Source organism: Ceratotherium simum, chromosome 7, assembly GCF_057802395.1.
Source record: "Ceratotherium simum simum isolate JZ-2026a chromosome 7, ASM5780239v1, whole genome shotgun sequence".
Taxonomy (NCBI): Eukaryota; Metazoa; Chordata; class Mammalia; order Perissodactyla; family Rhinocerotidae; genus Ceratotherium; species Ceratotherium simum.
Genome location: NC_141906.1, coordinates 25,255,656 through 25,281,539, shown reverse-complemented (window position 1 = coordinate 25,281,539; position 25,884 = coordinate 25,255,656). Strand labels below are relative to the sequence as shown.

Below are 25,884 nucleotides of genomic sequence, written 5' to 3'. Positions count from 1 at the left end.
CCAGTGGAATGAAAAGGACCTTGTCCTGAGAATGGTATATTTGTACACACTCATACTTACACACACACACACATATATATAATTATGTGTGTAAATGTATGTACACAGGGGGTCATTATCAGTTAATCTTCAAAAATATCATATGAAGAAGGAATTATTTTCAAGTGTTTAAAAGAATGTTTAAACTTATGAGATATTCCTAAATATCCCACAGCTAATGAGTGGAGGATGAAGGATTAGAACTAGGTCTGGGTTTCTCCAGCACAGGTGTTCTCTCTGCAGTACACCCCTTAAGAATAGGCAAGAGCCAGATTCCCTAGGATGTGGGGTAGGAGGGAGAACACAGGGGATGCAGATCTGTAGAAGATGGTAGTATCATGTGAAAATCTTGGGTGCCAGGAAATAGAGGTTGATATGCTCAATCCATGGAACCATTAATGAAGCAGGAGCAGCTGATGGTAATGGCTAAAAGCAAATTGAGCTACTTCATGATCAGGGTGCTCCTGCAGGTGACATGATGTAGAGGGTGAACACTGTGCACAGTTTATAGCCTGAACTCTGAAGTTCTTATCTAGTGATAATAGTTAATAGCCTGGACTTTGAATTTCATTATCTAGTGATGTTACTATTTAATGGATCGTATTAAATTAAATTTAACTGGATTCAGTTCTCATCAGAAATAAATATACTAAGACATTTGATAGTGATATGTGGGAATTAAATATTAGAATGTTTGTAACAGCTTTCTCATTTCCTGGCATGTAAGCACTGATCCAGATTGGTGTTGATTAATTTTGGTGTGATTTGAAATAATTAGTATTAAGAATGAATATTAATCTACTTTCAATAGTATACATTTGCTTTGAAATAGAATAAGTTGATTAAAGACTCACAGATCATTTCTTGATTTCATCATTTGCGTAATACATATTTATTTTTTAAATCTTCAAATATATCTATTTCAACTCACAGATAGTAATCTGCAATCACAATTCTAATCTTTTGTTCTCTAAACATTCCTTTTGACTTCACTATTTAATAGTCTGACATGAATCACTCTGTTTTCAATTGTGGTAAGGACACTTAATATGAGATCTAACCTCATCAAATTTTTATGGAGTTGCTGCTCAATAGACATGAAGTTTCAGGTATGCAAGATAAATAAGTTCTAGAGATTTACTGTATAACACTCTGCCTATAGTCATGCGTCACTTATGGATAGGGATATGTTCTAAGAAGTGCGTCATTGGGCGATTTCATCTTTGTGCAAGCAGCATAGAGTTACAAAAACCTAGTTGGTACAGCCTACTACACACCTAGGCTATATGGTACTGATCTTAAGGGACTACCACCTCATATTTCATTCATTGTTGACCCAAACTTCATTGTGCAGCCCATGACTGTAGTTAACAATACTGTATGGTGCACACAACAAATATTTCTTCACTATAAAAGAAAATTTTACCTTCCTCAAAGTTACTTAGATTCTTTTTTTTAAAATTCGTGGAACAGCCTCTTTAACTAATTGATTACACTAGGTATAAGTTGATTTGACATTATTGTCTATTTCCACAGTAACTCTCTCTCAATGGAAAACTTTTTCTCTGTTTGCCCACATCAATCTCTGTTCTTCAGATTCTTGGTTCCCATTATGACTTACAGTGACAGAGGAAGGGTCAGGAGTTCAGTCGTGGGCTCCCTCAGCAATGGTGTACGTCAGCGTTTCCTTTCCTGGTCCGCCTCATTCTTTCCAGTGAGCTGAAAGGCTACAGCAGTCCTCAGGAATGAAGTAAAGCCTGTTCTCCTCCTCCAGTGAGACAACAGGGCAGATGCTGCAGCATTGAGTATTCCTGCAGTGGATGATGGTGTCTCTGTGTTTTTTAGCATTTTCATTTCCAACTCTTTCCCAACCTACTTGTGAGTTGAAAGAAATGGAAAAAACAGGCTACTTGGCCAAACAGTGCCTTCTCTGGTCCCTGTTTCATGAGATATTCTTCAGTTCTCCATTCCAGGTTATATACATCCAGCTCTCTCCACACACTCACACACCACACTCAAACTGTCATCCATAGGCACTGGAGGAAATTTATTCTCATCCGTATTCCTTTTGACCTCTGCTTTCCTTTCACCCTATTGCTACAGTGACTGAGGCCATAACACATAAGGAAACCACTTGAAGGTGTTAAATCAGTTAAAGAGAAAAGTTCCTGAGTTAACAAACACAAAACAAGATTTGAAACATCCTTTTTTAACGGTGTCTCCTGCCCCCAAATGAGATCTTTTCCACATGAGTATGAAGATTGTAGTAGCTTCTCCTCAGAAAGTGCCCTGAGAAGGAATTCTGGACTCAAAACAAAAAGTTCATTGGACATCAAGTGTGGGTTCTCTCATGATCCAAGTTCTCTGGTAATTACTCCATTTGCATTTCCAGGACGTTAGGATTGTAGTGGGCCATGAATTTGGGAGATGCGTATCCATAATGAAAATTTGGGGCAGGCAATCACGGGAATCTCACAGAATAATCAGACTTCTTTCTGCAGGTTAATCCATGAACAATGAGCAAGCAGTGGTATCTATAGCCATCACTAGTTGGTGACCAGATGTTTCTAAACCCTGAGGACCCGAGATCCTTATTCGAAAAGAGACGCATGATCTACACTCAATGATTTGGGATTCTAATAATCATTTATTTTGTCCAAGTATGATGATGGGGGAATCTATTGATTTTGACTTCTAATCTCTCCATATTTCCAATCTAAGGTCTGTTTTTCTTAATTTAATCTCATACCTACAGCAAATCCACCATGCCTCCCAGTCCCATGAAATCTCCCTGACCAGTTAACTCATCTAGTCATCCTTGGGTGGGAGGTGAGGTATTGCTTATCTCCTCAGGGAGATTTATTTGGGGAAATTATTATAAAGGGATGTTTAACATTAATTTTCTAATTATTCACTGCTAGGTTATAAAATATAATTGATTTTCAATATTGTCCTTGAGATCTATGACCTTGCTTAATTCTCTTACTAATTCTAGTAGGTTACTTGATATTTATTTTGATTTTCTACATAAACTGCTATATGATCTGTAAATAGAGACTGTTTTGCTTCTTCTGTACTAATATTTATGCTTTTATTTCTTTCTCTTGCCTTATTTTTTGAACTAGGACATAAAGTTCAATGATATGAGTGATGAGAGTTGACCTGTTTTATAACATGTGTCCAATCACAGAGAGAATGTATTCAATATTTAGCCATTAAGTAGATGTTAATCATAGACTTTTTCTTATTGCCTTTTATCAGATTAATGTTACTAATTTATCGTTATAAATGGGTATGGGATCTTGTGTGATGCCTCTCTGTATTTATTTATTTATTTATTTATTTATTTATTTATTTATTTATTTTTTGGTGAGGAAGATCATCCCTGAGCTAACATGTGTTGCCATCCTTCCTCCATTTTTCATGTGAAATGCCAACACAGCATGGCTTGATAAGTGGAGCATAGGTCTGTGCCCAGGATCTGAACTGGGAAACCCTAGGCCGTCGAAGTGGAGCACGTGAACTTAACCACTACGCCACCAGGCTGGCCCCTGCAATATTTAAATGAACTTGTAATTTTTATCCATTTATTTCTCATTTAATTCAGCTATCTTTATAGTTTTAGTATTGTTGTATTTTAGTAGTCGTTCTGTGGTTTAAGCCTATGTTATTACCTTGATTTTTTTTACAGATTATTAAGGCTCCGTTCATTATTTTCATATTGGATAATTTTTATTAATCTACTTTTAAGTTCACTCAGGCTTTCTTTTGTCATCCTGGATTTCTCTTTAGCCTACTTTGAATTTTTTTTTTGAATGATTGTAGTTTTTTAGTTTTAGTATTTTGCTTAAAAAACTAATTTTTCTATTTGTCTTTTGACATTTCTTATTTGCTCATTATCATAAGTATATGTTCTTTTACATCCTTCACCCTAGATACAATAGGTGCTGTAAAGTCCTTGTCTATATACACAACATCTTGATTATTTGAAGTTGGTCTCCATTGATTGTCTTTTTCTTTAGTATGAGCCATATTTTCTACTTTCTTCGTATGTTGAATGATTTTAGATTGTATCTAAAATCCCCCCAGGTGAATTGTGAATGGTTCGTAGAGACTCTGGATTTTGTTTATTTCTCTGAAGAATATTTTTCTTTTTCAGGTAATAACTTCATTGAACTCAAATTCTTAATTCTCCCCTGAATTTTGCAGGAGCTGAAATCTTAGTTATGTTCCATTAACCCCACTTGGGCTGCTTGGCATCTTTCTCACACATGTGTTGTTCAGATATTTGCTCAGAATTCGTATGTGCAATTTGGGATTTCTTCCTCTGGGTCTCTCTTTTACAGATATTCTCCATCACTTTCCCCCTTCTGTGGCAGCCCCACAGCATTCTCCTTGTTTTTCAAGCCAATAAGTCTGTGTGATGCTAACTGAGGTTTAAGTGTTTCACCCACTATGGATTGAGGTCTGCCTCCTAATGAAAAGCCAGCCATAAAACCAGAAAACTCCCCTAATACTGTGCTCCTCTTTCAATGTCTATTACACTGTGATTCTAACTGCTTTTTTCACTCTCTAGCAGCTTCAAATTTAGTTTTCTTTTCTTTTTCTTTACATTGTCCAAGGTATAGATGATCTACGGGATAAGGGTGCCGTTTTGTTAGAATGAATACCTGCATTAGTGGAAAAGGAACCTCAGTTTACTTGCTTTGCACATTCAAAAAAAAAAAAGTGAAATACTATAGCATGAAAGAATAATATCATATATTTTGTTTCTAAGAATAATAAATAGTAACTATCATTTTGAGATTCAGAAAACTGCTAAATAACAGGAAAATAAAACATCTTTTAGAATTTGCCCTCAAAAAAAAAAAAAATGATGGTATGGGGTATGGTGGTTAATGTAGAGATATTAGGAATTCACATCTTTTAACAATACTTTATGATTGAAACTGTAGAGAATGGAGAACTCAGAACATGTATATGCTTGTGTGACAAACAAAACATAACAGTATTGATTGCAATGTGAAAAAGAAATGAATTCCCTTCTCCAAAGACTTCTCTGTCCAGTACTTCTTCCTTTGCCAATCCTTCACAGATGAATATCCATGCTTTTCTCCTCTCCCTTTGAATCTCTGAACTGACACCATAGCCCTGGTTTATATCCTGGGACTTTCCTAACAAGCATTTGGTTTGCAGCTGAGTGAAATCAGGTCCTGTCAAGATACTTGAAAGATGGGCAAACAAGAAACTTGAGTTTACTGTGCTCCTCTCACCATACACAATTTTTCCCCAGAGCTGAGTATGTTGGCATGCTCCACATTCAAGCTGATCATGTTCTCATTTACAGAGAAAAATAAGAAAATCCCCTTAGGGCTCTGTGTTACCCCTCCAGTCATGTCTTCTCCTGCTTTGAGGGAAATCTAATGAAATATCTGCCTGTGGCCCATGATTTTTAATACTTTCCCATTGAGAAAAACTTAAAGTAAGAGTTGATGTGAATAAAGTGTGATAGTGGAGACAGATTGGATACCAATCTAAGCAAAACCTTAGGAGGAAAAGAAAGAGATGAATAATTGTTGGTTAAAATTTGTCAAAGGGGAGAGGCCAGCCCGGTGGCATAGTGGTTAAGTTCGCATGCTCTGATTGGGTGGCCAGGGGTTTGTGGGTTTGGATCCCAGGTTCGGACCACCATTTATCAAGCCATGTTGTGGTGGCATCCCATATCAAGTAGAGCAAGATGGGCACGGATGTTAGCCCAGGACCAATCTTCGTCAGCAAAAAGAGGAGGATTGGCAACAGATGTTAGCTCATGGCTAAAATTCCTCATAGGAAAAAAAAAATTGCTAAAGGGGAATCATATATATGCTGATAATACCATAAGAATATCTGAATTTCATTATGTAACACAGCAATTGTGTTCACAGCAGGAACAGCAGAATAGAAGCATGATTTGTCACCTAGACGTTCAATTTAGTTAAAATGATGTTTACAGCTATACTTCTGTCCCTCTATCTCTTTGTCATTCCTTATATACAACAACTTCTAATAGATCTGAGGCACTAAGCAACAAAATAGAGAAAGTCTCTATCTGCCTTCATGAAACTTACAGTTGAGGGTACAATGTGGGGTGGGGGTGGAGATCACTAATGATGGTAGTACTGAGAACACCAGGCTCCCCACTGTAGTTCTCTCTATTGCCTTCCACTCACACATTTTCATTTCCTAACTCAGGGTATACTGATCGAGTCCTCACCTCTAGGTGAAATCCTAGTTTCAGCAAGAACTTCCTGAGAAATCCCAGCAAAGGATACCCTAGAGAAAGAGCCTATGGAGTCACCCTGGGCCCCCAGCCCAGGCTTCTGGACCAGTTCTGCATGGAGAGAAGTACAGAAGAGTGCTATGCCTGGCCCTGCTCAGGGATGAAAAAGATCTTTTGAGGAAGAGAATAGGGGAAAGTCAGAGAGTTCTTTGAAGCTGAGTAATTTAACATCTGTCATTGTAATAATGTAGCCTTTCTACCTGGCTCACCACATAATCCTAGCACCCTGTCCTCTCTGGATTGGGAAGCCTTAATGGTGAGACAACTGCCCTTCTCTGCAGCTTCTTTTGTGTTTACTAATCCCACCAGATTTCCAAGTTCAAGCTCAGGGATCAACTCAGTTCCTACAAAACCACTAACCTTGCCAGTCTTTCCCCTTGGGCAATATCTGCCACTCAGAAACCTAGCTCAGCTGAGAGATTGGGAGCAAAAGGAACACATAGGAAGAATTTCCAAAAGGGGCATCTTTATAACTTTAACGAAAACAAAAGGAGATGCATGATTGGTGTTAATAATGTGAAAAGATATCAGAAGAAGAGGCATGAGAACAAGATCCTAAGACCCATGAAATAAGGGAGTTAAAGTAGGAGTGTCTCTTTATTTGACCACTTCTTTTCCTGTGAGATGCACACTGCACCCCGGACTGACTGACTCTGATGGTAGATCCCAGTCAAAGCTCTTTCTTTTTTGCTCTGACTTCCCTTTACCTGACCAGGTCTTACTGGATTAAGGTGGACTTTGGGCATTATTAACTCTATAAAATCATCTTTTTACCCTTAACTTCTCCTAGTCTTTTTTAGACACACATCTTTTGAAAACGCAGAGTTCATCTGGGTCATTATCATTATCATAGATCACCTGTGCCACTTAACGCAGACTTAAATTTTTTTCATTACTATCTTCGTTTGGGTTTTTAAGAGAAACAGAAACAATATGTTATATTGGCTCACGTTAATATAGAGGCAGAGACCCAGGAAAGCTGGTGGTATAATGAGTCCCTCTCTGAGAGCTTGAGAACCAGAGAAGCCGGTTTTGCAAGTCATAGTCCAAGGGCAGGAGAAGATCTACGCCCCAGCTCAAACTGGTAGACAGGAAGCAAAAGGGGCAGTTTTTTTCCTCTGTCATTTTGTTCTATTTAGGCCTACAGAAAATTGGATGATCCACACTCACAATGGGACAATGAAGGAGACAATCCAGTTTACTGAGTCCACAGATTTAAATGCTAATCTCATTTGGAAACAACACCTTCACGGAAACACCCAGAAATAATTTTCAATAGGGTCGCATTGTGGCCAGTCAAGTTGACATGTAAAATTAACCTTCATGATTATATTCCTGCTTCGTTTTTATCATGCTAAGATACAGAGATTATATGATAAACAGTAGTAGATGACATTGCCCAACAAAAGACACTTGACACAGTTTATCTTCCCAGTCTATTTAGGAAAAATCTCATTTTGTCCAGATGGAATCCAAGTTCTGAAAGTCAGCACCCTGTGCTTCCACTGTGATAGCCCTTCTGAGTGACCACCTGAGGTAATTTCAGATTTGGATAGCCATTCCCTCTTATACGGCCTAACAGGGCACAAACCGGCCAGATTCACTTAATTTAGCTGGTGGTTGCAGAACAGGAGAGAACCTACTGGTATGGCTGCCTCAGTTGGGCCTTCAGTGTGGGTCCTCACCGCAGTAAAGGAGGTAGTTTATTCTCTCTTTGTGACAGCTCATTTGCAAAAAAAACAAGACAAAGTGGGTGTGTGTGAAGTTACATTGCCTAGGTAAGCCTAGTGTTCCAAAGGTCAAATTACCTTGAAGAGCCATGAAAGAGCTTCCTAGACTAGAACTGAGATACGAATAAGAATATAGTCACTGCCCTATCTGGCCCAGGCACAAGGGCATTTATCAAGGGCCCAACGTGGAGGCCTCCAATTGGTCCATAGTTTCTCCTCTCCCTTTATGCTATCTTCCAAGAATTCGACTTTCAATCTCACTTGGATCCTCCAGATCTCTTTGTGGCGATCAGGCTCCTGGTTTGGTGAATGAATCTTGGCTGCCTCTGCCCCTGGCCTGCCTTTCTCTTCTTCAAGGAATTACGACTTCTCCATTGGTGTCTGAAGGTGGGTTGAGTAGTTTGTAGTCAGCAGAGATTGGGAGACTCTACAGGAAAAAATGAAATCTCTTGAGTGAGTTAAATTTTACTTCAGGAAGCTGTTCTCAAGGAGGAAAAAGGCCTAGCATGAAGGCACGCTGCTGAGAGTGCTGACTGAAGTATAATCTGGGGGAGCGTGGTCTTAAAAGAAGGGAGATTTGAAGAAGTTAAAGGCTTTGTTTGGTTCATGAAGGGACTGTTCTTTCTCCAAGTTGAATTTACCCATATCTCCTACTCATTCTATAATTTTGCATTGTACCTGGTTGAGGATTTCCAGTCTCCTCGAATTTTAAGGGGTACAAAGTCCTTCTCTCCAACAACAGGAACAAAGGCAGAGGGATCACTGAATCCTAATAGCTTAACGCCTATGAATGTAACAATCTAGTATTTCTGAATGATTCTGTAGATAAGTTTTCATCTCTTAGCCTGTCCGTGCTTAAGAGCCTTGATGGAGTGACAGGTGGCAAGCTCGGTAGCCTTTATCTACTCACTTGTCCAGACACAGGGAATTGCTGCAGGTTCTTAAAAAATTACCAACTTTGCTCCTCTTTTTCCTTGAGCCACATCTGCCACCCAGAAATAGAGCTCAGCTGAGAAATCAGGAGAAAGAGGAGCATGTAGGAAGAATTTCCAGAAGTGGTATCTTTCCCAACTTTAATAAATAAAATGAGTTACTTGATTGAGGTTAATGATATAAAAACATGTCAGAAGAAGCAGTACGATTACAAGATCCTGAGACTCATGAGAGAAGGAAGTTAGAATAGGGGATCCTCTGTGTTTAGTCCCCCTTCCTATAGAAGGTACAGCTGCACCTGCCTGACTCAGGCATATGGAAGACATCAGTTAAATCTCTTTTCTCACTCTGACTTCCTCTCTTGTGACCCAATCTTCGTTTATCAAAGTTGACTTTGAAGATTATCACCTGTGCTACATAGTGTTGTCCCCCTCTCAGGTCTAAGTCAGTGTTAGGCACCTGTCCTCTGAGCTCATATAGTACAACTCTGTCATGCCAGTTATCACAGGGATTTAGAATTGATTTGTTACATTTCTGCTTCACTTTTTAATTTGCTAGTATTATAAAGAGTTTATATTAAATAATGTAAGATGACTACCTGGCAAATAAAATGTAGCACAATTTCTTTGTTCCATTTTATTTAGGAAAGGTGACTCTCTCCATTTAACATCAGTAGTCTGTGACTTCTCATGTTTAAAGAAACATTTTTACTCCAGTGAAAAACAAGAAAATTCTGTCCGCAGCCTTATTATTTGGACTTTGACACAGTTATTGTCTTTCAATGGTTTTCTTGCCTGTCTTGAGCTGTCATCTCTCAGACAGGTTGAGTTTGTATTCTCATGAGCTCGGATGTCAGAAGACCAGTGTGTAAGGTGCAATCGTCTGACACCAGTGGCAGCCAACTGACCTGGGAATTCTATCAGGGTATACAACTCATGTTCCCGTATCTAGCTCCCTCATTGCTGTGGAGCCCTTGGGTCACTGCTTAGGTAGAGGAGGGTTCATCCTCCATGTGAGAGGACTCTAGCTCCTCTGTACATTGCCCTTCATTGTCCATTGTGGCAGAAGCTGCTTTGACATTACCTCCTTGTAACCCGTCTGTGACTATAACTTCTATATTCATGTTGTAGAAAGTATGCTCTGCTCCTCCCTCCTCTATAGGCTCTTAATACATCTCATCATTGGTTGGATCTTGAATGGGGTAGGAAATAATTGGAGGCCTCACCCCCATGTTTGGGTCACAGCTTGAGTCATAAGCAGGGGTAGACATTATCATGCAGTATCTACCCCTGGTATAATTCTTACTTCTGATCTTTCTATTCACTAGACCCTGACCTGGGCTTTAGTCTCTGCCGCCAGGGTTAACTGCATATGGCCTTTGGACTATTTTCTATATGTGTACCGTTAGTGTAATTACACCTTCAGTTCACGTTCAGCCTCATTCTTTATCAGGTTCCCTTCATGTATGGTGAACATGGCGTAAGGAGACATTTTTAGGAGGTCTAAATTTATTTATTGTAGCCTTTATAGCTTTTCCCTTGCTTGTGCAGAGCAAAGGGAAAACTTATTGGTTGTCTCATTCTGGAGATCTTTCTTTTACTGTCAAACATTGGCAACTATCAGGACATTAATATCTATTGAGATCTTCCCTTTCGTTATTTATTGGCTCATAGGCCCATTTGCCTAGAGCTCTTGACAGAACTCCTCATCCTAGACTGTGGCCACATAGCCATATTGAGTGCAGTTCAGAGAATAAGCATCACTGTGCTACCATTCTATAAGAGAAGAGAAAGCCAATATCATCTTAGAGAAAGAGAGAGCTCAGCCCTGAGTTTAAGTCTATGTTACCGTTTTTCCAGTCTCACTCCCAGTGCCATCCTTCCGCCTCATCCTGTCTCTCACTCTCATATATGCTTCTCCGTTTCCTTCATCACCTTGTCCCTCAACTTATCACTCTCTCGCCCAAGAAGCTGTGCATGCACCCTAACTGATCTTCCCAATTTCATTCTGGATCCATCCAACATTTCACGTCCCATGTGCAGAGCTAAATATATCCCCACTCTCCTCTGCTGTGAAAACATTAATAATTTCTCCTTCTTCTTGCAAAAGAGTCCCTAAATGTTACATAAGTTTGGAATAGTCATCTTTTATCATCACTGCAGGCTCATGTGATACCAGAGGTCCAGCAGTTTTCTGCACATTAGGCAAAGTAGCATTTTAAAACTCATACAAGATGAGGAGTCTTCTATGAGCAGGTCATTTCTTCAACCTAATATATTTTTTCCTCTCTCTCATTCCATATTTCCTTCATCTTCTTCAGCTTTCATTTCAACTTTTATGTTTTCAATTTGGAATTCTTGGATATCCATCCATTTGCCCCCATTATTTGATTTCCCAACAACCTGTATGTCTCTCTAGTAATGTTCTTCACATTTGCTCTTTTGTACACATAGGTCTGAATATTTAATTTACTATTACTCTCCAGGTCAATTTCAAGTTCATAGTGGTGTAGGTTTTCTATTTAGATACATCATCGTGTTTTTGGATATTATTCCATTTGCTAGCATAAGTCATCAGCAATGATAGTTTCTTCAGTGATCTTGCCTAGTATTTTGAGACTTCTTCCTCAAGACTAACATTCATTCCATCTTTGCTTCTCTTTTCCCAGGTATCTGATGTGTGTGATCTTATGAGTATTTCCATCATTTCTCCCTCTCTACCATCCACATATATACACACATTTAAGGTCTTATCAATGTCCATGGAATATTTCAGGCTGAGGTGAAATCTCAAGATTTACAAACATGATAGTCTCTGGAAATTCCAACCTGATCTTGATCTCTTCATTTCCACACCCCCCATTACTCTGAGTATTAACTGTGTCCATGAAGTATCCTCATGGATACTTTGAATGACTCATTTCTCTTTGAATGACTCTGTGGGGTAGGAGGAGCCAGACCTCTGAGGGACACCAAATACATTAAGTTCATCTCATCCTTGTGTTAAGATATGTGATGTTTTTAAGTCACTTATTATCTCTACTTGTACATCCGATAAAGGGTTTGCTCTTTCCACGTACACACACACCTTGTCATATATTATGGCATAATAATAAGAGAAATCATTGCAAACATAGAGCAAGTGACAGCAAAGGTTACAGTCTAAATAAGTTAGTCAAAGCAGGTCTTTCTGATAAGAGAATATGTAAGGAGAAAGTTCACAGATGTATAAGAGTGAGTTATACTGATATCAGGGCAGCTGAGAGAAGAGCAGTTGTAAAATTCCAGAGGCTTAAGTGGTTTGGTGCTTTTAACCTTGAGGATGTGTTTTTGGCATGGGAAAGAAGAAGTGGGATAGATGGTGGGTCATACAGGGATCTTGATAGGAAAGTCCTCAGGTCATCTTTCTTTCAGTAAAAGTAAAGGAAAATATCAATCATTGCACAGATAATGACGGGATTTGTCATGTAACATGAACTGGAGGTAAAGTGTTTCAAATTATTATGAAAATTCTTTTTTACCAGGTCACCAAACCTCTTTTCTTATTTTATGTCCTTCAACATTTTGATTTTGGCTTGTCCTTGATTTCTACATAGTTTCATTTTATTCTTACCTGTCTTATGCTGTCCCCTGTTACTTTCCCAATCGTGCAGGATCTGTGAGGAAGAGGTGCCTCAGAAGTCAGTACACATAAGACGTGGTGGCAGGTAAGATGGCGTCAGAAATCCTAGTGGACATAAAGGAGGAGGTGACCTGCCCCATCTGCCTGGAGCTCCTGACAGAACCCCTCATTCTACCCTGTGGCCACAGCTTCTGCCAAGCCTGCATCACTTCAACCCAAAAAGAGTCCGTGACTGGCCAAAAAGTAGAGAGCATCTGCCCTGTGTGCAGAATCAGTTACCAGCCTAGGAACATTCGGTCTAATTGGCATCTGGCCAACATAGTGGAGAGGCTCAGGATGGTCAATGCGAGGCCAGAGGAGGAGCAGAAGAGAGATGTCTGTGTGCACCATAAAGAGAAACTCCTGCTCTTCTGTAAGGAGGATGGGAAAGTCATTTGCTGCCTGTGTGAGCATTCTCAGGAGCACCAAGGTCACCACATATTCCCTATGGAGGTGGTTGCCCAGGAGTACCAGGTAAGAGACCAGGGTGGAGGAAAACCAGAGCAGAAAATTATACTTGATGGGAAATCTCCAATTTGCATTCAACTTTAATTACCTTGTCACCATAGCCCAGAGGCCTGTCATCTCTTTTCTTCCTATGCTCATTGTCTAAGGCCTGCAGGCCGTTTCTGTGCATTTCATCCAATTAGATAAGGGTAAGCCTACAGTACAGACGCTTAGCCAGAAGTACATATTTTTATACCTCACGCTAGTAGGTAGAGATTTGGTGCCCAAGAAAAGCTCTCATTACCTCTTTGAACAAGAGAGCTAACTGGAAACTGAGTGGGTTGAGTTGTAAGATCTTTCCTTGTCTCAAGATCCGATTTCTTTTTCTAGGAAAAGGAGAATCACTCTTCTCTTGGGGAGAGGATGCTGACTTCTACTCCTGAGTCCTAAAGAACACATTCACCACCTCAACTTTTCTTCTGAGTCATAGATACTAATTGCTGTTCTCACAGTTTGTGTAAACTCTAGTGTCTCAGGAGATCAGTCTGAATTCTTCCCCATTTATCCTCCATTCCAATGTTGAGAAAGCCCAGTGCTTGACTCTGGTTTGGTACCTTCCTTACAGGAGAAGCTCCAGGCAGCTCTGGTGATACTGAGGGAGGACCAGCAGGAAGCTGAGAAGTTGGAAGCTGAAGTCAGAGAAGAGACAATTTCCTGGAAGGTAGGAGGAGACACTTCCTGAGGAAGTTAGACTGAAATCTGGGCAGAACCTTGTTTGTTAGTCATGAGGAGCCCCCTTCCTCTTTGTTCCCTGACAGCTGACACATCCAAAAGTCATTTGATTGATCCTCTTCTTTATCCTTTCCCGGATATGGGTGGAAGCTGAAAAGTAAACATGTCACAAATGAACACAGATATTTGGAGGGAGCTGTTCACTTAGGCGGACTCTGACGAGGATGGCTAATGAATTTTGTGTTCCATTCCTGTCACGTTTTTTGTCTTTGACTCTTCTCAGGGAAGACATTTGGCAACGGCTCATGGTTCTATCCTCAGTGTACAAGTTTTTGCAGAGGGTGCGGGGGCAAGAGAAATGCCTGAAGGCTTCATTGTCCTGGAAAGTGGTGTGATAACTGAGCCACAACCAGATATCCAATGGCTCACAGCTGGTCTCAGTAATGCATATTTGAGGGTATTATTTTGGAATGTGATGAAGAGAAAATATTAAGAAATGTCAGCTTCCCCAAGAGTTTCTCCCTTGATTCTATCTCGCTTCCCTTATGAGAACTTGCCAAATAGAATAGTTCTTTTTTGGCTACCAGTCTCTGCCTGAGAGCCTGATTTACTCTCTCTCTTTCTCATTCCTGAAGAAGCAATTACAAAGTGAGACACAACGTGTCCAGGCAGAGTTTAAACAAATGAGAGATACCTTGGACAGTGAGGAGCAGAAAGTGCTGCTAAAGCTAAAGAATGCGGCAGGAGATATTCTACATAACCGGGCCGAGGCTGAGAGTGAGCTGGTCCAGCAGAGCGAGTTGGTGAGAGCTCTCATCTCAGATGTGGAGCATCGGTTACAGGGGTCAACAATGGAGATGCTGCAGGTAAGATAGGATGAAGTCCCAGTCTCTGAGATTTGAGAAACATGAAAACTAGTTTCCTTCTACTCTTTATTGCTGTGTTCTTTCTGATGGTGACTCTAAGGTTCCTTTGGCCCTATAGTACCCCTTTCTTGCATCTATTTCAGGGTTATGGGAATAATTGAATGCATGAATAACAAGGGAAAATCTCATTTTTATCTATTTATTAAGTGCATTGTAAAACTTTGACCTTGGAGAGAAGATCCACTGTGTTCAGTGATATTCTACAGGCCCCTGTTTTCTGCAATCTAGTGTTAAGCCTTTATTACATCCCTTTCATGGTACAGCTTAATCACAGACAAACACACACATTTTGGATTCCAAGAGGCTTTTTTATTTTTTCCCTCGTAGAATGAGTTGAGATTTTCCCCCCACTTTCTCTATTTTTTAAAAACAATTTGTGAGGGACTGGTATTATTTATTCAAATATTTAATAGATTTTTCCAGTGAAGCCATCTCACTCTGGGCTTTTCCTTTTGGAAAGGTTTAAAATAATGTTTTTACTTTAATTAGGTTTATTTAGATTTCTTTATAGTTCCTGATTCAGTATTGTGGTAATGTATGTCCTTGTCAAAATTTCCATTTTGTCTAAGTAGGTGAAAAGTTAATCACAATAATCCCTTATAAACCCTTTAATTCCTATGGTAGTTACAGTAATGTCACTTCTTTTATTCCTGATCTTGGTCATTTGCTTTATCTCTTTTCTTTTTCTTTGTTTTCCTTTTTTTTTTTTTTGGTCAGTTTTATTAGGTTTGGTCAATTTTGTTGATTTATTTCAAGAACAAATCTTATCGTTTCATTGATTTTATTCGTTTTTTAACCTTTCTATGACATTTATCTCTGCGCTCTCACCTTTAATATTTTCTTTGTGTAAGTGTTTGCGTATGCAGGTGTGTACATGTATGTGTATTGGGTTTAATTTGCATTTCCTTTTCTAATTTTTTAAAAAGTGGAAACTTAGATCACTGATTTGAGACCATCTTTTCTGATATAGTATCTAATGACATAAATGCACCGCATTAGCCGTATTCCATAAATTTTTATTTTTAGGTTTTATTTTCACTCAGTTCAAGTTGTTTTCAAATTTCTTTTGTGATTTTTTGTTAACCCTTGGAATATTTGAATTTGGTTTGTTTAATTAAAAAATATTTAGTGATTTCTTACTTTTTCTTCTTCTGTTGATTTCAAATATAATTCCTCTTCTCAGGGAACATGTATTATATTATTTAAATCTTTTAATGTCATTGACACTTGTTTTATAGCTTAAAATACTGTACGTCCAGAAAATTTTTCCATATGAATTTTCAAAGAATGTATGTTCTGCATTCATTGGGTGAAATGATCTATAGATGTCAGTTAGGTTATGTTGGTTCACAGTATTGTCCAGGTCTTCCATACCTTGATAGTTTTTCTTCAAGCTGTTGACTCATTTATTCAGAGTGGGTTATTGGATGCTCCAATTATTATTACTGGAATGTCTATTTTTCCTTTTAAGACTGCTTTGTGTATTTTGAAGTTCTGTTGTTGCGTGCGTATACATTTATAATTGTTATATCTTCTTGACGTACTGAACCTTTTATCATTATGAAATTTCCCTCTCACTCTCTCATAATATTTATTGAATTAACGTCTTTTTTTGTCTAATACTAATATAAACACTTGACCAATCTTATGGTTTCTGCTTGTACAGTATATATTTTTCTACATTTTTAAATTCACCCTACTTGTGTATTTTAACCCAAAATATTATCTTATAGATATCAATTATTTAATTTTGCTTTTTATCCAGTTCCACAGTCTCTGGCTTTTAATTAGAGTAGTAAGTCAATGACATTTAATGCAATTATTGATATAACTATATTTAAATTTACCATTTTACTGTTTGCTTTCTATCTGTCTTCTGTCATTTTTATTCTCCTCTTTCTCCTTAAGAAGCCTCTTTTGTGTTAAAGAACTATTCCTTTTATAAAATTTTAATTTTTCCTATTTTCCAACAGCATTTTCCTTTCAGTTTTCTTCCTAGTGGTTTCTAGAGTGATTACAAAATGAACCTTATCCTATCACAATCTACTTCAGAATAATACTGACTTAGATTCAGTAAAATATAGAAATATGCCTCCAACACTGCTTCATTTCCTTCCATCAGTAATACGTGAAGCTTTCAATATGGGCACATGGCCCAATATAGACCAATGTCATGAAGGCCTCAGAATTTTTTGTGATAACTGGGAAGAGTACTTCTCTTTCTTCTGGAGTTTATATGAGGAGATTGATGTTCTCTTCATGAATGAAGAATAGAATCAATATAGAGGAAATAGATCAAATTTGGAGAAGGACAAGACCAGATCTTGATGAGCAGGTTTGAGGTTTGACTCAATTTAACTTTGAGTCAACTTTGACTAAAGCTATAACTGCCACATTTGTCCTTTTCTCTACTTAATCTAGTTTTATTTGGTTTTTGTCATATACAAAAGAAAGCCCTGATACAGAGCACCAAACCATTTTTTTGGCATGTGTAGACACAGCTGTTGGCCTAGATTTGGTGACACGGGGGAAGTAAGTCTGAGATAAAACAGAACAAATGTATTGATAAGTATCTGTTCAAGCAAACAAACAATATCTCTGATGACAAAAGAGATCAGACGGCTAAAAACTGTTAACTATGTGGACTAAACTGGCTGGGAAGAGACTGAAGAGGAGGGTAAATATTGTAGTTTTTTGGACATTGACCAAGAGGATATCGGTAACACTCTGGACAATGCGGTATAAGAGTGGGAACATTTGTTTTGTGAATAGTAAGTTACCATTAGACATCCTAAGTTACTGGTTCCTGTGCCTTCTTTACTACTGAATATCCTCGCCTGCATTTAGGAAGCAAAACAGAGAAATATAGAGTTGGAAATCAACTGCACATATGTGTATTGAATTGAAGGGAGTAGATGTGGTCACTTATAGATAGTAGATAAAATAAGAAGAGAGAGACTTGAGATATACCTACATTAATACATTTGTTTGTTTGTACCCTCAGCAAAATGCATGTAAACTTCTTGAGGTGCATCATGATTATTTATAATTAACAAATTTTTGATTCTCCAAAACCCGGCATAGTGTTTGGAAAATGATAGTATATCACATTACATTTCCATTGAATAGATGAGAGAACCATGAATTATTCAAATTATTACATGGGGATCCCTATGCACTTGGGGGAAAAATTATGGACCTCTTGTTTTCCTCATAGATATATCTAGTCTCCAGATACTGGAAGCCTCATGCTATACTTCCAGAAGGGTCAACGCTATTTCTATCTTTTAGGAAACATTACAACATCTCTTGTGTCTTATGGAATAATTGCCCTGGATCTTTTCTTTACTTTTTGGATGTCACATTGGGATCATGTCTATGCCTACCATATCATGGGGTGGTGGGGTATGATGAAGCTTTGTAAGTGGAGAAGGTGTATCACTTCTTGACTCATGTTTTCTCTTTCTCCTTAGGATGTAAATGACATCATGCAAAGGTATGTGAGGGATACCAGAGATGGTCTTTCTGTGCTATGAAAAGAGTTTTACAGCCATTTGCATTATCTAGTGCTCAATTAGAATGAAACATCACTCAGGGCAAGACATTTGAGGTATAGTTGTACCATAAATTTCTGTTCACAAATCATTGCTTGAGTGTTCTATAACTATTGAGAATAGACCAGGGTTCTATGGTAGGGCACTTAGATGGTGGGAAGTTATAGAGTTTCGTTCCAGGACCAGTATTAGGGATAAGACACTGCATCATCTGAACCCTGTGATTTTATAAATGTTTTTCAACTGGCGTGCCTGAATTGAAGTCAGTTTTCCCTATTTTATAGGTGCCTGACTTACTGTGGGAAGGTCCTATCTTCTTTATCTGCCAAGCACACAGATTTGGAGAAAACTCCTTTATATTTAAATTTCTGCCCTTGGTTAGAGGAGGCCAGGTCTTTCTATGTGGTTCTGTTTAGATTTGCAAAAACAAACTTGAATGTCAAGTATTTTGTCCCGATGCAAAATAGTGATCCATCTTGATTACATACTTTAGAAGCCAGATTGGAAAGGTGTCATCTCTATCTCTAAATTTGCACACCTACCTGGTAGCATCGAGCTCTTTCCTAACAAGTGAAATTCAGACTACTATTAGTTTGTTGTTCATAACATCTTCTTTTCCAAGGGTTTATAATGGTTCTCAGAGAACATGGAATCTCAGACATTATTCTGAGGGCCTACCTACTGGGTAGCAGACTTTGAAGATGTGGGTCATCTCCATACAGTATTCCCATACTTGATATGTCTTAAACACCCAGGAGATGTTTTCCGCAACTTCACTTTCTGATCACCTCCCTGGGAACCCACATCCATGCAGTGGCTTTTTCCACACATTAAATTTTTGAAGGTACCAAAGTTTTGTTTTGTTTTATTAAATCCAGTATTTCATAAAATGTCATATGATTTCCAGGAGTTAGAGAGAGAGAGGTTAATGATTTCATTTTGAAAGCAAAAATCTAGGCTTCTGAGACGTGTGGACCTTCCAAAGATCACACAGAAGGTAAATGGTGAAGTAGACATGAGCATATTTCTTCTGGTGCAGTGTCAGGGATATCCTCTCTCTCCTCCTCAGGTTGTTCGAAGAAGAGGATTTAAGGGTATCAATGGGTTGAAAGATGAAGGGACAGCAGTCTTGGATAGGCACAAGGTCAGAAGTGTAGGATGATCAATTTTTGTCTTCTCTAGGAGTGAGACTTGGACCTTGAAAAGGCCAGAAATGGTTTCCCAGAAACTGAAGAGTGCATTCCGAGTTTCAGGTCTGAGCAGGATGCTGCAAACGTCTAAAGGTGAGGAGAGCCAGGGGAAGGATGTGTGTGAGGGATTCTTGTAGTGTTGGGGCAAAATCAGGGAGTAGATGTTGTTTCTAGAAGAGAGTAAAAGAGAGGAAGTAGGCCGGACACAGAGAGAGAGATCTTGTGCTCAATATATTTATATTTTAAGGTGAATGGCAATGTGCCTCCTTTGTCTTCTCGTTTACAGCTATAGCCTCACAGGGCTCCCCTCCCCCATCCCCACTCTAGAGAGAAGATAGGTATCACTGTTCACTCCTTTGCTTCTAACAATGTCATTGCAACTTTTGTCATTTCAGAGCTCACAGAGGTCCAACATTACTGGGGTAAGAAGAAATTACAGGGTCCTCAAATCTCCATGTTCTGATCCCTTTTAAGAAGTTGTAGTTACTACTAGGTCCTAGGATGTTAGCTTCATGTGTTCTTTTCCAAGACTGCATACATACAACAGTTGTTAAGTGTCCTACTCATCTCTGACCCATCAGCACTAGTTCCTCCCAGTCAAATCTCAATATTCTTCCTCATAGCATCACAGGACACACCTATTCTATATCCCTCACCTAACCCCCTGATTTTTCCTACAGTGGACATGATGCTGAATCCAGTCTACACTACCTCAAATATTGTTGTATCTGTGGATCAGAGACAAGTGAGAGTTCCGCAACTCATTACATCTAAGAATACAGAGTCATGTGAATTTTCTGATTTTGATGTCCTGGGCCACCAATGTTTCTTCTCAGGGAAGTACTACTGGCAAGTAGACGTGTCTGGGAAAATTGCCTGGATCCTGGGGATATGCAGTAGGGAAAGTTACTTCAATAGGAAATACTTCGATGGGCTTATTTTATCTGCAGATGTAAATCAAAGAAATGTTTACTCCAGATACAGCCCTCAGTATGGCTACTGGGTCATAGGGTTACAGAATGGATCTGAGTACAACGCCTTTGAGGACTCCTTTACCTGTAGTCCAAAAGTCTTGAGTCTTCCCATGGCTGTTCCTCCTCGTGTTGTTGGGATTTTCCTAGACTATGAAGCTTGCACTGTATCATTTTTCAATGTCACAAACCGTGGGTCACTCATCTACAAGTTCTCTAAATGTCACTTTTTTCAGACAGTTTATCCATATTTTAATCCTTGGAACTGTCCAGGCCCCATCACCCTGTGCCCACCAAGCTCCTACAATTTTAATCCCTCACCTAATTCTGTGTAGTGCCCTTGACTTGGGGATCATCTCATGTACCTGAGTTTATTTGCACCATTTTGACTTCCTCTTCCTTTTTTCCTCTTCTTTTATTTAGAATGTCTTTGTATTAGTCTACTAGGGCTGTTATAACAAAGTACCATAGACTGGGTGACTTAAACAACAGCAATTTATTGCCTCCCAGTTCTGAAGCCTGAAAGTTCAAAATCAAGGTGTCAACAGAGTTGGTTTTTTCTGAGGGCTATGAGGAAAGGATCAGTTATTGGTTTCTTTCTCTGGTTTGTAGATAACTATCTTCTTCCTATGTCTCTTCACATCATCTTCTTACTGTGCATGACTCTGTGTCTAATTTTCCTCTTTTCATAAGAGCATCAGACATAGTGGAATGGGACCTATTTGAATGATATCATTTTAGCTTAGTTACCTCTGTAAAGACCCCATCTCCAAATAAGGTCACATTCTGAAGTATTAGGGCTTAGGACTACAACATCTGAATTTGGGGGAACACAGTTCAACCTACAACTCTCTTTACACTTCTTTACCATACAGTGAAATCTTGAACCATTTCTTCCTAAAATCTTGTTTTCGTTAAGAGAGAATGCTTTTTTTTCTGTAGTTACAAGGGAAACACATATAATCCCTCCTATAGAAAGAACAGCATTACTGCACCTCCTCTGACATCTCTTTTCTTCCTCATTCCCTCAGCTGCTTAACAGAATTAGCAAAGCAAAACTCATAAGCCCTATCCCTGTTATCTAGGACAGAGCATAGGAATCTGTCCCTAAATAGTGAATCCTTCAGAGTGTGTTGCTTTACCAATGGCAGCCCATCTTTATCACATAGTTAAAGTGAGAAGTGTGTACAATAAATGATTACCAAGAGTATATTTTTGGTCCTCAAAGATTCTGAGGTCAAATCTAGTCTCATCACTTATAAACTGTGTAATCTTGAGTAAGGTACTTAACATCCCTCGGTCTTGTTTTCTTAAAATAAAATTAGTGTCCAAGATTGTATCTGATTTCTAGGATCACTTTGAGAAACTACATTTTATTAAAAGGCACTTTTCTAAGAGTCTTATATGTAGGAATAAATATTTGATATTATTAATTTAAAAAGTAACATACGTCAATGTCCTCAGGAACAGTTTTGTATCATGTTTGTTTGGTTCTGCTTCAATAAAATGATAATTGGCTCTACTGATATCTCTTTTTTTCAGATCCCAAAATCCCACTGCAGAGAGTATAAGTTTTCATGGTGTGTGCTGTAGAAAGGGTCAGGTCTAGGCTCAGCTGTCCTTATGAGGGACAGTCTTTTGGGGTTCAGGCCTTTTCCTTGTGGTGAATCACTTCAGTATACCACTCTAGTTACTACTTTAGGCAATTTTAAATCATTTTTAAACTATGGTGAAGAATAGAACTACCTAGGATAGCAAAGGCACAAACTGATTTTATAGAATTATGCATTACAAATTTGGGCAGGCTATCCCACTGTAAAACATTTGAATCTAAATTTGCAATTCTGGAGGAGACCTGGGCCTATAGGCCAGGAGTGGCAAGGGAGCAGTGGGCAGCCTCGGCCTTGGGGGACATTCAAGAGGTGCAGAAACTGGTGGAGAGTGGGGTGAATGTGAACTCCCAAAATAAGTTCAACAGCTGGACTTCTTTACACTGGACATGTAAACACAATCAAGGCCAGGTGGTCCCTTACTTGTTAAAATCAGGAGCTGACAAAGTGATTCTTACCACAAAAGGAGAAACTCCAGTCCAATTAACATCAAGGAGAGAAATCATGAAGATTTGAGAGTGGAAGATGATCTTGATGAAGACAACCTCCCCCAGCTAAAGAAGGAGTCAGAATTGCCCTTTGTTCCCAACAATTTGGCCAACCCAGCCTTCCCTTTTATCTACACCCCCACAACAGAGGATTTAGCCCAGCTGTAGAATGGGGACCGCTCCACACCTCTTACACCAGCCTGTGGGGATGGCTCACCTCCATTCCTCCACCCTGGGGAACCTCCCCTGTTAGAAGCCTTTCAACCAGACCACACCTCTTGACACTGGTTCAGAACTGGGATGTGTCTACTCCCTCCACCATACTCAGAACACCAGAAAGTATAAAACTAAGTCCCTTTTGTGAGCCACCAGTGAGTCAGAGTCACTCCCCGCACTCTTCTGTCCCGTCCAAGCTACCAGTGTCTCTGGAGCCTCAAAGCAGGATTTGTACAAGACTGGTGCTAGCATTCCATCCATTTTTCTTCGCTGAAACCTTTCCATTTAATAGACAAGAGGTAGTACTTAAGGTGAGGATTTAGAACCTATCCCTGAGAAAATGATTTCCTCAAAATTGAACGGGACTGACAGGAGTTCACCTACTAAGAATTGCTCAAAATGAATTGCTGTGAGTTGAGTTTTAATCTAGATCAAGCATAGAACATCAGCGAGTTATCCCATACTCTGGTAAGAAAGGACAAAGATGTTGTTCAACTCCAAGATTTCCAAGTGTTGGAACTGGTTTTCATGGTAAGTGAAAATAATTTTCTGTTCAGAAATGCTGCATCCACACTGACTGAAAGGTCTTGCTACAGCAAGAGAGCTTCAAAGCTGACTCTAATGCAGCAGGGGCATTTATCACTGAGTATTGTGACAGTGTGTGTCATCTCTGCGCCAAGAACAAACCATGGATCTAAATGCCTTGGATGCCCAGGAATTCCTCTGGTGCCATTGCATAGCATACGCTAACATCATTCTGCCAAGGTAGGAATCCCCTAACCCCAAGCAGTGGTGCCACACTGCCAAGCCTCTTAGTGCACAGTAAACCTAATGCTCGAGGCTGTGAACAACTGAGAAGTGGTCTGGAGAGGCAGAAGCCAGTGGTTCTATATGCAGTGTGTTTTATGTGCAGAATGTAAGAGAGTTGTCTAAGGAGAAGCTGAGAGAGAGCAGAACCTGTTTCTATTCTTTCCTGTTGTCAGTGCCCCTGAAGGGCCGGGATGCACTTTTCTTGGTGTTGCGTGTTCCCAACTCTCCTGATGTGTGAACTGACTAGAGAAAAAACTGGGGAAAGCACAGGTACTGAACAAGGGAATTTTAGTGTGTCTTCTGGCTTTTAGGCTTCACAGAATATATTTATAAGTGTTACTCAGGATAAAGTATTTAAGAAAACAGTCATCTAATTGTAAATATGCTGTAAACAAAAAGAGCTTCCCCGCCTCCACTTTTTCCTTTGTAAACACTCAATACTCTTCTCTGTCTCTAGTCTGCCATTGCCTAGACAGTCATCTCTGCATTAACTCCCCTTCCTGGTCGCAAGAGGACTCTCTGATGTTTTCTGTTTTTTTTTTTTTTTTTTAAGTTTATTTATTTATTTATTTATTTATTTTTTCCCCCAAAGCCCCAGGAGATAGTTGTATGTCATAGCTGCACATCCTTCTAGTTGCTGTATGTGGGATGCGGCCTCAGCATGGCTGGAGAAGCAGTGCATCGGTGCGCGCCCGGGATCCGAACCCCGGGCCGCCAGCAGTGGAGCGCGTGCACTTAACCGCTAAACCGCGGGACCGGAACTCTCTGATGTTTTCTGAAAGAGGAATCGCTTTTTTTTAACTCTGAAGCAATTCTTGTCATCTTTGTGTTTAATTGCAGCATATGAGAAGAGCACAAATATTCGCGTTCTCCACTTCCATTTTTTCTAGAAATGAGAAAATTTTTGAAACAGAATCTGTTGCTATTTTAAAAGTTATTGTCAGAAACTGAGCTAAAGGAGTTATCATCTTTATTTTCAGGTGAAACATAAAGGTTATTTTGAAATTATTGGGATTTTTACACAACTCTGAAATCTGTTGCTTTTGGAAACAAATTGTTTGATCTGAGAGATCCCCCACTACCACCACAAATCCACTTAATACAGTCAGTTGTGAGTCTACCAGGCTTCGTTCTGGAAAAATAAACACCTCACTAAACTCTTGGGCATAACATAAGAACTTTTTTGAATAAACATTCAAGGATTCTTTTCCTTTTCTTCAGTGTTATTTATGTTAAAAGAAAAGTCACTCTCTTGTTGAAACAAACAGCTTGACTTTAGAAATAAGAATGAGCACACTTAGACAACCAGGAGAGCAGGGGTTTGAAGCCAGCCGTTGCAGAGCATCTCTGCTGTCTTAAGACAATTTTTCCCTGTAGTGTCTACAGTTTCCAAAGGAACTTAACTTCCTAAATGGGTTAATTTTATTGGGACACCAGAAATGAGAGAGAACATGCAGAAGATGTCAGTGGAAGAGGATGTTGTGCTAAGGTTATGACCTCCTGCTGCTGCCTAAACCCTGAGCTGAGGTTGAGGTGTGTTCAAGGCCAACTCCGTGGAGTCACTCTGTTCAGTGACTAAATTGTATTCCACCAATGGCTGATGCTGTGTTACTTCCCTTGTACAGTGTTTGCACAGCAGAGTAAACGTTACTTATTACCCCCTTTCTCTGAAGTGCTTTAAAGAGGAAACTTCTCTTGTGTTTCAAACGATTAGAAGCCAGTTTATCTAGACATACTAACCTTCTTTTCTCTTCCATTTGAAAAAAGTTAGTGTAGAGGGTAAACATTGTAATTGGATCATTAAAAGGTTGGACTCTGAAAACAGAAAAAATTTTGTAAAATGATGACATAGTCACTCACTGGCCGTTATCAAATTAACTAATTTCTATGGAATTCAATTTCTCATTTATAAAATAAGTAAAAATAATAAAACTTACCTGATGGCCATGTAGAGGAGCACGAACTGTTTCTCTTCCCTGTAAGTTCTTCTAGCTGTTCTCAGAATTAAGTTGACATGAGACAGATTTACAGGAGAAAAACAAATAATAGTTTAATAACATGTATACTTGGGAGAATTCCAGGAAAACTGAGTAACTTGCCAAAATGTCAGAAGCCACAACCTTAAATACCATCTTCAGCTGAGGACAAAAGAGGATGTTGGGGGTAGTGGTTTGGAACTTCAAAGGGGAGGAAGGCAATTTACATGGAGATGGAAAAGCAACTGTTTAATAAACAAACATTGACCATTGACCATGCATT

General features: G+C 39.1%; 1 protein-coding gene and 1 pseudogene across 1 annotated transcript; both read left to right on the top strand.

The window, feature by feature from the left end:
* The first annotated feature begins 8,382 nt into the window (after positions 1-8,382).
* On the top strand, positions 8,383-21,699 carry LOC147916596 (E3 ubiquitin-protein ligase TRIM22-like). Its single transcript, XM_087433334.1, has 8 exons — positions 8,383-8,475; positions 12,674-13,155; positions 13,754-13,849; positions 14,496-14,726; positions 18,260-18,282; positions 19,523-19,623; positions 19,926-19,952; positions 20,211-21,699. The coding sequence occupies exons 2-8, from the start codon at positions 12,733-12,735 to the stop codon at positions 20,834-20,836; spliced, it is 1,527 nt and encodes a 508-aa protein (XP_087289460.1). The 5' UTR covers positions 8,383-8,475; positions 12,674-12,732; the 3' UTR covers positions 20,837-21,699.
* LOC147916595 (ankyrin repeat domain-containing protein 40 pseudogene) lies at positions 21,071-23,565 on the top strand (annotated as a pseudogene).
* Positions 23,566-25,884: the final 2,319 nt, after the last annotated feature.

Excerpts from the sequence above, each read along its gene's own strand:
- LOC147916596 (XM_087433334.1), top strand. The coding sequence starts at position 12,733 with ATGGCGTCAGAAATCCTAGTGGACATAAAGGAGGAGGTGACCTGCCCC. Across the intron at positions 14,727-18,259 it reads CAACAATGGAGATGCTGCAG|GATGTAAATGACATCATGCA; the intron begins GTAAGATAGGAT and ends CTTTCTCCTTAG. Across the intron at positions 18,283-19,522 it reads GTAAATGACATCATGCAAAG|GAGTGAGACTTGGACCTTGA; the intron begins GTATGTGAGGGA and ends TGTCTTCTCTAG.